Here is a 12,099-nt window from a genome sequence, read left to right as displayed (position 1 = left end):
GCATTCAGTACAAATCACAGAAGCAACAGCCAAAACCACAGTTAAAATCAGTAAATCTGTAAGACGTGCATAATTGACCGGCTATTATAAAACATGCTGATCGCCTGAGCAAATAAAGACAACTTTGCACAGCACCAAAAAAGTAATCACAGTTGGCACCAGGCAATCTTCACTGGGATGCACCTGGAATTACAACCACAAGATGCCACAAGGAAGAGCACCCTCTCCTTGGGTACCAGATATCTAGAATCAAATGGCCAGAGGACCCAGGAAGACTACAATTAAGCATCACATCTGACTTGGATACTAATATTGGTGCATTCAAAAGACACTCACCTATTGTACTTTGCTGTGGCTGATCTCCACTGCAGTTATCGTCATCTTGGTCAAGCACTATCTGTCCAATTAAGTTATTGGAAAAGCAGAGTTTAATCCAGGAAAAGCACTCGCTCATGGATAAAAGTTGTAGGAAATGAAAAAATGCCTGCCAAGTTCAGAATCTGCAGCTTTCCAATCTTGAATTTTGTTTTTATTATTAAGCAACCAGCCAATGCTTTATAACATGAGGCAAATGGAGCAGGTATTAGTTGTGCTTATTTAACAAATGACCTGAGCACTTGGCTATTATATTAACGTCCATAAAGAGAACCAACATGACACACAAAATTCAAGACCACAGAAGGGTTCTGAACAAAGGTCAAATGAAGGGAGGGGGAGAAATACTTGCCATCACTTTATCCGTTCCCATTACATTGAAGAGCTGTGTCAACACATCAAACTGGCTATCAAAGTGAATTTGTATCTTTTTTACTTCTTTTTTGTTGATGGCCGTGGGATCCTTCAAGACCATTTTAAGAATCTTTTCTCCCCCTTCCTCTTTAGAAAAAAAGAAAAATGCATGTTTTCTAGAAGATGCCAACACTTTGTTCAAACAGCATAAATAAGGCACCACAAAGGCAGAGCACAAAAACAATTGCAGCTGCAATAATGGTTTAACCTTTCTCCAAACCCAAGAGAACCTCATGGTGTTTTCGTATCTGCTATCTTCTCCCTACATGTCAAAAGTTACCATTATTTGCCTATGGCAATATGGCCGCTCCTGTCATCTACACAGAGTGGGATAACTAGGGAGAGCAAAGCAAGAAAATTCCAGGAAAAGGCTCTCTTGAATCTGAAGCCACTCATGTTTCCCCACAAAACACTTTAAGAATCTAAAACACTCTTCCTGCTTCACATCTGGATTCATACAGCAAGTCTATTTCCTGTCAGCAGTAACTAAGATTTCTCTCCATTCGCACAAGCTCAGTTTACACACACATGTTTCCTTTGAGTGTATGAAGAGTCTCACCTGTCAGACGATAGCTACTAACTGCTTCCTTTGCCAACCTCACCGACTCCCAGAGACCACCCTGAAAGGATATTTGAAGTAAAATTGTGTCCGTTATTTTAGTACAGCTAAGAGCAGCCAAGGTCAAAGGGGCTCAGTATCTTTTTCTTTTCTTTTTACCTCAAGGCTGTCCACGTAGAAAGTAATGCTCTCACTTCCAAAATTGAAGTCAATCCAAAACTCCTTTAGTTTGTCATCAGCTGGTTTCTGTAACTTGGAAAGAAATGGGAAACTTTTCTGCTTGTTTTCAGAAAGAAAGGAAAAACTCGATAACCTGTGGACTTCAGTACATGAAAGCTTAAGCCACATTTGTCGTAAGACACTGATGCTTTTGCTGCAACTAACATGGATACCCCTCTACAAATTGTAAATAGCTTGCTTAATGGTTTAGGGAACACAAGAAACAAGCCACACACGTTACAAAGCCATGACTGTCCCCCTCTCCCTTGCATGAGTACTGCTTTGACCACCATGGGGATCCCAACACCAACTGGGAGGGGTAGTGGCTAAAGCCTTCCTTTCTCCATCTCTCCCAAAACATCTCCCCCAAAGGTGGCTTGCAAGAGAAACGAGGCCACTTAGCCTTTGCTGCACATGGACAGCTGCAGTGTAAAATGAAGGTTTTCCCAAGTTAGCCAGCTTTAATATAGTTAAAGAGTTAGCTGCTTAGAATAAAAAAGGCACTGACAATTCAGCAAATAGTTTTTTTTCTGATTTCAAGCAGGATCAAGGACTCTTTTCTTGTGGTCTTTTGTGAGATAGAAGGGAGAGCCTCCTGTAGATTTTAGGTCCCTGGAAAAATGAGACGTCTAAAAACACTCGGGGAGCCTCTAAGAGGACAGGGAGCTTCTAGTTTCAGAAGTCTGCCCTCCCACTTGTAGACAGCAACCAAGACAACAGTGGAGGTGGCATGCTGCTCCGCACCACCTCCCTCTCATGTATTTACAGTGCTCAGATGCAAAACACCTGAAGAAGGCCATAGGAGCCCTATTCAGCATTATCGAGCTTCATGCAATATCACAGCGATTTTTAAGCATTACCATGTTCGTATCAGCAACAGCAGCTTTGCATGGAACTGAGTAAACCCTGCAAAAGAACAAATTCGCCACTAGGCTATCGGTCTCAAATACAATCTGCTCCGACCCCTGCTTCCCCCATCTCATAGCTATGGAAATAGCTCGTCTCCCTCAAAACTTCCTCTTTCTCTACTTTCTCCCCTCTCCCTCCCCACCTCGCCCCCACCCCACATTATCTACAACAAAAAATGTCTCAAAATGACTGTCATTGGTTTGTATGAAGGATGCTTAAAACAGACACCATATGTACTTTTGTTACCTATGAAAAATCTTTCAATAATAATAATAATAATAAATGCCTTTCGCAACGTTTTTTATTTAAAGCAGACAATGCTAAGTACAGCCCAAGCAGGTAGGAAATGCCCCACAAGCAGCGCTGGCAAGCCTGAGCATGGAAACGGACGAGTACAAACATGCCCCAGATGTGTAACAGTATGCATGCCAGGGGGTAGTCAATTTGGTGTCCTACAAAAATGCTACTGGATTAAGATTGCTGCCACCCCTGACCACAGGGCATGCTGGCTGGGGCTGATGGGACCTGAAATCTAACAATATACAGTGGTACCTCTGGTTAAGAACTTAATTCGTTCCAGAGGTCTGTTCTTAATCTGAAACTGTTCTTAACCTGAGGTACCACTTTAGCTAATGGGGCCTCCCGCTGCCGCCGTGCCATTTCTGTTCTCATCCTGAGGTAAAGTTCTTAACCCGAGGTACTACTTCTGGGTTAGTGGAGTCTGTAACCTGAAATGTTTGTAACCCGAGGTACCACTGTATGGAGGGTGACCCGTTGACTCCCTGTGATCTACGTGCCCATGCTGTTCTCTCACAGCATCAGAAGCCGCTTAATGTACAATTGCAGTGGCAGGCCTCCAAGCTAGCAATGACCTACAGCAAGACTGAACATGAGAGGTGGTGATTGAGCCTAAGCTAGCCCATCTGTTTGGAGAACTTTAAGGCAGGTCAGCACCAGCTCACATCAACACCATCTGCCATGGCAAACAAGGTGGGCCCGCATCTCTTCCTATGCCCCATCAGCAATTCACACTTCATTAAGTAAGGTCCTTTCCTTTCCACACTACTACCAAGGCAATCATATCAGTGTATCAAGTGAAAGAGTTTGCCAATATGGATACTTCCTGAGCCAGCGTTGCACTGGGGGACAACACTAGAATGGGAAGCAGACATGCACACATGACTTCCAGCTTCTGACGTGGCCACATAGCCCTTTCCATGCCGCTGGGGAAACACCCAGATTTCGACAACAATGGAATCAGGGTAAAAAAATATTGAAAAACAAATGAATAAACCATCTCCCATTTCCTCTGAAAGTAAGTTTGCCCTTTCAAGATGTTTAGAAGCTTGATCAAAGGGAGACTTGTATGTTGGGAAGCAGACAGAACTCATAAGTAAATTTATTTCACATCTATTGCCTTAGCCTACCGTCAAATTTCAGAAATCATTCCAAGCATGTCAAATGCGCTACTTAATGTGAAAATGCCATCCAATAGCCTGAATATTCATTGTTGTTTTTTAAAAAACAGATCCCTTTAAGTTAACAGGACAGCAGTTGCTTAGAGTGTGGTGCTGATAATGCCAAGGTTGTAGGTTTGATCCCTGTATGGGAGGGATGCATATTCCAGCATTGCAGGGAGTTGGACTAGATCAGCCTTTCTCAACCTGTGGGTCCCCAGATGTTGTTGAACTACAACTCCCATCACCCCTAGCTAGCGAGGCCAGAACTCAGGGATGATGGGAGTTGTAGTCCAACAACATCTGGGGACCCACAGGTTGAGAACCGCTGGACTAGATGATCCTCAGGCTCCCTTCCATCTCTGCAGTTCTATGATTCTAAGTATTAAGACCTTACTATCCAAAATGCCCAATACTGAAACCATGAAATAATATTTCTACATAATTAGCTAAACCCCATTATTGGCTGGGCCAGCTTCAAAGATGACTTCCCCCACTAAGCTGACCCAATATTTGTACATGACTAAGCCCTGTACTTTTGGGCTCAACTGGATAAGCCTTCCACAGGAAAATTCCATCCCAATGTCTCCTCCATGTGTGCATGAGCGAGAACAACCGAAAAACTCACCATCCAGATTGTCTCGCATTTAAGTATCAAGGTGACAGTATGCTGATTCTTAACTTTGTAACTTTTGAAGCTTTTAAGACCAACTCAGCAAACTGCCATCCATTCTGACATGATCTGTAGCGCTACATCTTTCTACCTCCATGCTTTCAGTGCTCAAGACTGGTGTAGTTCTGCAACATAACTTCACATGCCTAGACACTGGAGTTTATGCATTACTGGCCTGAACGGGAGAACTTGGGCTCCTAGTAAGCTTGCCTCAGCAGCACCTCAGAAGGGACATGCCTACATTGGGTGGGGAGGAAAGAGTCTGGGGCGCCCAGTTACTTCTGTGGATAAGCCCAGACATAGAGCCGGTAAACAAAACCTGCAAAAGCCTGTGATAAATGGGTGCTCAAACTCTCTCAGGTGAGCATGTTTGTGGCAAGTCCTTACCTTCTTTTATCTCCAAGTCTTTCATTCAACTTGTTAAGAAATAACCTGGAATCCTTCAAGAGGGGGGAAAAAGCAAAGCAGAATGTGACAATTATTTTCAAAAATTGTTCCAATGCCAATTCCATTTTTTTAAAAAAATAAACATTGCATGCTCTTCCCAGTTGCACATAAGCCACCGTACAAATGCAAAATGAGTTCAGAAGGCCTGAGTATCACAAATCAATCAGCTTCAGAGTTGTTTTAAAGACAACCAGCGATGCTTGATTTTCTTCATGAGAATGCACCGTTAGCAGATTACATCCATTAATTCAGTGAAAAGGGAGAGAAACCAGTTTGCTATACCCTTTCAAAAAAAATTGCGCTGTTGCTATACATTTGAAGATTAGCAAAAACAAGAAGCCGAAAAAACAAAACCCCTTACTGTCTCAAAATCTCTTTCTTTGATTTCTCTAAAAGCCTTAGCAAGGTATTGATCTTCAAACCAGTTGTGAACAAGATCGTCTCTCAGCTTTTTCAACATTATCCTGAACAGGGCTTCCACAATAGCAATCTGGATATCATAGTCTGCACAAAGAAAAGAGTTCTTGAAAACAATATATTCAGCATCCCATATGCAAAGTATCTTACCAAGTGATGAAAAACTTCCTTCCATCCTTCCTTGCACTACAAGTTTAGATCAAGAACTATTCCGCTTTATATTCAGCCTTTGCCCAAGTCCATTATTCCAATATTTTAAAAAGCAGCATGCTATCCCTCCCTCCTTCCCTCCCGGGAAGTTTGATGCTATTGCTACACTATTTATCTTGCTAAAGGAAAATGTGATTTATTACTACAGTCTTATGACTTTTGCATTTCCGAGAATAGTCATGTGCAACCATTACAGGTTCACTGGCTATGACTCAACAAAGGTTTGCCACTTTTGTCCCATAAAAAACCATGGGAATTAGAACTAGCGCCACTAATGCACCTAATTTAATTCTACTGCTAGGGAAGAGATCTCACCTTTCCAAAGAACCTATTGCTTAAAATGTTATTAATATCAAAATATTTGTTTGCACGTAGCATTTCTGAAGAAGAGTTGCTTCAAATTAATTCTTGTTCTTTAGAGACAGCAGTTTAACCCATGCCTAGTCAGTATTCCCTTAACATTTTAACACAATGCAGGAATAAGAAGAAGAATGGGGTGTATCAGATATTAGAGCAACTAGTGATGGCAGGGAAGCTACAAAAATCTCACCCAAGCATTCCCTGGGACTAATCAGGCCAAGGACTAATCTTTGCATTTGGCCCATGCGCTGTTTTTGCCCACCTGTTTTTGCTCACCTGGCATCATCTACGCCATTAGATGTGAGGCAGGTAAAAGGGCTTTGTAAGTCCTGATCATCTGAGTGGGCAAAAACTGGTAAGGACATTTCACTGGGACATCAGGGCACATGTCCCACTCAATTCTTAGGCAGCCGCTTAGTTTTACAGCTAACATCAGTTGAAAAGCACCACTCTACACAGGAGTTTCCGTATTCTTGGATTTTAGCATCAGGTGTCTAAGGCCTGGTCAAAACAGGTACCTGGCCTTTTCCCAGCCCCAACCAAGATGCTAAGTTTTTCTTACCACCAACATCCAGAATTGCTTTTGCAAGTTCTTTCCTGAAACGACATAACCCATTAATGAGCTTTAAGCCTTAGAGAGCGAGAGAGAAACAATTGGGGATTAAATATTTAGACATAAGGTATGAAAAGTCAAAACCGAGAAACAAAACATGCATAACAGGAGTGGACTTAAAGGGAACTTTTGCCAAGACTGTCCAATTTAATCTTTTTGCAGCAACGTAGCAGTTTAGGGCCACAGCAACCAAATGCCTTTCTCCCTAATATTCAAATGCACCATTCATAAAAGGAAGTTCTTCACTTGAGCAGACATATGGATCTTCAGCTACAGGCACAGTGCTGTGGTATACAAAAATTTAAAACTGTTTCCATATGTTTCCCAGCTGTAACTGAAGCAGGGCTATTTATGGAGTGCTCCTGTGCTCATATTCTGCTTTTCCGACACAGGCATCTGGTTGGCCACTGTGAAAACTGGACTAGATGGGCCATAGGCCTTGTCCAACAGACTAGTCTTATGTTCTTAGGTAGCCAGTGGTGCGTTTGGTCTAGTTGAGTCAGGGATAATGGGAGTTGTAGTCCAAAAACAGCTGCAGGACCACATAGGCTAGCCGCACTGCACAAATGCAAGACATTATTGGATGCAAATGTCTCATTTACTTCAGCAAAAATTCAAACTTTCTGTTAAGTAGATATAATAAGAAATGAGGGGAAAGATTCCTTCCTAGCACCTAACAGAGCACAGAAGACACACAAGGATCAAGTCCACATGTGACAAAGATGCTTACATAAGCAGACAGATCTCTTCAGACCCGGCAAACTTCTTTTTCTCCTCTTTTCCAGTGTTATCTAGCAGAGTGTTTAAGGTTCTCAAAGCCTTTGATGCAGGAAGTGTAAGAAATGTAGGAAGACAAGATTAAGTAACTAATGACTTTGATTTACTTCCTAGAAATCATTTCACATATTCCTTGTTTGAAACTGACCTCCTGTCGAAGGAAACAGCTCACATGAGAATCAGCAGCTAGATGTCCTAAATATGGTGTGAAAGACTCCAGCAACTGCTTTTTCCCTATAACAGAAAAGTTGGGAGAGAAACACACATTTGTTACCAGTTAGGCAGCAAGACCTCTAAGTTTCAAAGCAGTGCCACAGTCTCTCTTATTGGAATAGCAATCTTCCCAAATCAGTGTCACCTGCTTTTTGTAATATTGTACAGTGGTACCTCGGGTTGCATACATTTCAGGTTACATACGCTTCAGGTTACAGACTCTGCTAACCCAGAAATAGTACCTTGGGTTAAGAACTTTGCTTCAGGATGAGAACAGAAATCGTGCTCTGACGGCGCGGCAGCAGCGGAAGGCCCCATTAGCTAAAGTGGTGCTTCAGGTTAAGAACAGTTTCAGGTTAAGAACGGACCTCCGGAACAAATTAAGTACTTAACCCGAAGTACCACTGTACAAGAGGTTTGCTTTTCGCTCCCTCATTGTAGAAGTTTAAATACCTACTGCATTTTTACTAGAGCTGAACACAGATTAGATCATTTTTAGCTGATCAATAATTTGCTTTTTAGTCAATTAAATATATTTGTACATTACTGAAGTGTGTGTGACTTTCGCAATATGGAAGACAACAGAAGGAAAATCCATTTATAGTGTGTCCCCCATTCCAATTCCTTACTACAGCAAAGCATCAGAAACAAAACATCAGAAACAGACAACAGTATCCTAATCTCTCAGTCTGATTAACTAGAGGGGACCCACTAGAATGAGCTAAACAGTGGTTCCCAATTGGGGGTCCGCAGGCACTGGGGGTCTGTGGCACCATTCACATAACAAAAACTACCACAGAGATATCAAAATTTTCCAAATTAGGGGTTCATGGCTTTTGAAAAACAGGGGCTCCTCAGTACTTAGCTAATTGGGAACCACTGATCCAAAGTATTAATTGGTTGTCTATTTCAGTCTAAATAAACCTGGCAGCCTCACTTCTTTTGTTTATTCCTATTCTCCACAAGGACTCAAAACAATTTAGAAAGAAAGCTCAACAAAAACATTGCACATTTATACAGTAGTAAATCTCAATGTGTTCCACTGGATTTACTCCTGGAGAGGTATGCATAGTATTGTAGTCACAAATCATATGCATTTAAAAGCCATAAATTCTCTCTACTTCAAACCGCCATTTCTTTTTTAAAAATGTAATTTTTGTATTTGTCTTTTGTCATGTTGCCTTGGGGACTGCTCTGATAATAAATCATCATCAGAAACGTAAAGGTATTTAGCGACTGACCTTCAGCGTTGCTTTTGCCGATAATCTGAAAGCAAGATGTTGTGGGGATAGGAAGAGAAACAGAATGGATATAACTCAGAGTTAATACCTTATTGGCATGCATCAAAATGTAGCACATTCAAAATACTGCCCAGTTTATAAAACTTACACACCAGCACTAATATATCACAGCATTGTAAAGTGTGCTTAACCATAATACCGGCCAGGTTCAAACAGAACAAGTTTCCGCTCCTCAACACTGAGTTTTATTTCAAATTTAGACTCGTCCTGAATTATTATCATTGTCATTCATGCAGTGCATTTCAACCATGTACAGATTTTCACATGCATTTTCTACTTTCCCATTTTTCCATGCAGGTTTTGTAAAAATACTACATAGTACGATGACAAGTTAGGGCCAACTGCTATGTACTTTGAACAACATGTTGTTGTTGTTGTTTAGTTGTTTAGTCGTGTCCGACTCTTCGTGACCCCATGGACCAGAGCACGCCAGGCACTCCTGTCTTCACGCCAGGTGAACAACATAGCTTCCAGCAAAAATTGCATGGTTGGGTCTTCACAGGAAAATCTGAAGCAGCATCCCACATCTGTCCCACAGATGTCATGGATCCCACAGATGTCATGGATGCTGGCCTCACTAGCATTGCCACCCTGTGGCACTGGCATGGGTACTTGCTACAATGCAGATGAACCATATGGGAAGTGAACATAATGTTCCTGCAAGCACATGGAAGCCCAGAAGCAACTTCCAATGTCCAGTTTGTCACTGGGAGCATTTATCAAAATCAGCCTTAGCTTGCACAACCACACCCTCCAACATTTCTCCAATAAATTGTATTCAATAATAATAATAATAATATTTATACCCCACACATCCGACGGGGTTACCCCAGCCACTCTGGGCAACTTCCAACGTATATAGAAACATAATTAAACATTTTTTATAAAGTCCCTATACATACAGATGCCTTCTAAAGGTTGTATAGTTATCTCTTTGGCTCGGGGTGTGTGTGACAAAACTCCATACCCTCCAACATTTCTCCGATTAAAATAAGGACATCTTAAGGAAAAGTGGGACAATCTGGGACTAAATCAGAAACTGCTACGGCTTCTGTAAATCCAGGACTGTCCCTAGAAAACAGTAACACTTGGAGGGTCTGCACAACATCCACATGCATCTTTGCATATTAACAGGCTCACAGGATAGCTTTCCACATTACTATGATGTCCTAGTATTGCACAAAGCTGCATCCATACAGTCCATTATAAACATACAAGGAAAGCATTAGCTTACCACTAGCTGGGGAACTTGTTCCTCCAGATGTTGTTGGACTACAGCTCCCACCATCCCTGACCTTTGGCCATGCTGTTTGGGACTCATGGGAGTTGGAGTCCGACAAATTCCGGCAGGCCACAGGCTCCCCCATCCCTACGTCCACGTGGGAAAAGGTCAAGTCCAAAAAGCACTTTTTCAAAATAAAGGTCACAAATAGGCATGTCTACAGGGAAAAGGGAGATTCGTGGGGTTCATAACCAGCCGCTTCATGGCGCACAAATATGGTTGCCAAAAGGCTGTAACACAGCACATTTGTCTCTGTGCACTTACCAAGGCAGTGTCGAAGAAGTCTTCAACAAGGTGGACCAAGAATGTACTTTCACTTGGTTCTATCAGGCTCAGAAATTCTCTGGTTCTTTCAAACCAAATGACCATGTAAAACAAACAAGATGCAAAGTCAAAGGAATGTCTCAAAGCTAGTTTTCCACCTACAGAAATGCAGCTAGGAGAAAGAAGACAATTACACGGGTATGGGGACCCACAAGTGTTTTTATTATACAGGGAGGGATGAAGAGCAAGATAAAAGCTGCCCATGGATATTGCCTGCCCATCTTATGGAGGTTATTCCCAATTTATGAAGCCAATTTCTTATTTCAATGAAATAACACAAATCTTCACAGAACCATGCCTAGCTGCATAAAACAAAAAAGGAAGATTGTCATCCTTGTCCACAAGTAACAAAATGAGGTCAAACAGACTGACTGCAAAAAAATTAAATAGTTTGGGGTTTTTTTGCCGGGGGGGGGGGAGAGATAATCAATCCGCAATGGAAAGGAGGGCCATTTAGAAGTGTGGTTTGGTCAGCTTTTGGCTAGGAACACCAGTTCTCAGAACAAGGAAATTTCTGTTTCATGGAGCATTAGTATGGTTTATACACAGCAGAGCACTTAAACAGCCATTCACGCATAGGGTTACTTATCTTTGCTATCAATCCCTCCTGAAGAAGCAAATTTACACCATCTCGAGGATCACTTCTACAATACTGCTGAATGCACTTCAACAAAAGGGATACATTTGTGAACTCATTTTTGTCCAGTTCCTAGGATGGAGGGAAATCCCGCATTACTGCATAAACAAGCAATTCAATGGACTGAATTTTAAGAGATTAACAGTGCAGTCCTATAAATGTCTACTCGGAAGTGAGCCTCGTTGAGTTCAGTGGGGCCTACTCTTCAGAAAGAAGCTACAGAATTGCAACTGAAACAATGGAGCTTTTTCCTACTTGCCTTTTTTAGAACTTTGTCCAGTTGGTTTAATAGTTGCTTGCTGTACTTCTGAGGATAAATCTCATTCCCTTGGATTATTTCTTTTATTTTCTGAAATCCTTTTCCCTTGAAGGCATCACTCAGTAATGACTCTAGCTAGAATAAAACATGCAGAAACAACTTTTTGAAAAATTTGTAGCCTCTCAGTTATGGACAGATTAGCTTTCCCACCACTGGTCTAGCCACTTCCTGGTCCATACCAACTTTGAAAACAGAGTGAGAAATTCAGCATAGCGCTATGGAAATGGCTCCATCAGCACAAGCATTTTAGCTTGCTCCCCACTCTTCTCTCCCCACACTCTTCTCCTGAAACACACACAAGCCAATTTGGAAGAGTGTGAGGGGAGGACAATCATGGAAGTCTTGTGTGAGCTTCTGCTAGTGGGGCTCATTTGGCCCTCAGTATGCTGAAAAGATGAGTGTCTCTAAAACAAAGACATCTGATTTTAAGCTGACTGAATAATGTTGTGCACATGGTGATATTTACATAGTATTCAGATCTGTCCGGCATGTCACCATCATTTTCTCTACTCTCTTCTTCCTATACGTGAGGGGGACACACACACAATCATTTCAAACATACACATTTTGATTAGAAATATCTACCCAGAGCT

General features: G+C 41.8%; 1 protein-coding gene across 1 annotated transcript in view; it reads right to left on the bottom strand.

Moving 5' to 3' along the window:
- The window catches only part of SYCP2L (synaptonemal complex protein 2 like), a gene marked incomplete at its 5' end in the record, with an annotated part of 30,206 nt that extends 18,210 nt beyond the window's left edge, over positions 1-11,996 (bottom strand). Inside the window, 15 exons of the mRNA XM_083624219.1 lie at positions 337-393; positions 724-876; positions 1,349-1,409; positions 1,508-1,600; positions 2,428-2,473; positions 4,994-5,046; positions 5,415-5,557; positions 6,603-6,637; positions 7,384-7,472; positions 7,579-7,664; positions 8,885-8,909; positions 10,491-10,648; positions 11,136-11,259; positions 11,447-11,581; positions 11,967-11,996. Coding sequence (XP_083480345.1) covers positions 337-393; positions 724-876; positions 1,349-1,409; positions 1,508-1,600; positions 2,428-2,473; positions 4,994-5,046; positions 5,415-5,557; positions 6,603-6,637; positions 7,384-7,472; positions 7,579-7,664; positions 8,885-8,909; positions 10,491-10,648; positions 11,136-11,259; positions 11,447-11,581; positions 11,967-11,996 — 1,288 coding nt within the window. The remainder of the gene's footprint in view (positions 1-336; positions 394-723; positions 877-1,348; positions 1,410-1,507; positions 1,601-2,427; positions 2,474-4,993; positions 5,047-5,414; positions 5,558-6,602; positions 6,638-7,383; positions 7,473-7,578; positions 7,665-8,884; positions 8,910-10,490; positions 10,649-11,135; positions 11,260-11,446; positions 11,582-11,966) is intronic.
- Between the last annotated feature and the right edge of the window lie 103 nt (positions 11,997-12,099).

Source organism: Podarcis filfolensis (assembly GCF_964270895.1).
Source record: "Podarcis filfolensis genome assembly, chromosome: 7".
NCBI lineage: Eukaryota > Metazoa > Chordata > Lepidosauria > Squamata > Lacertidae > Podarcis > Podarcis filfolensis.
Note: the sequence above shows the minus strand (reverse complement) of the source record. Positions and strands in the feature narration are given on the sequence as shown.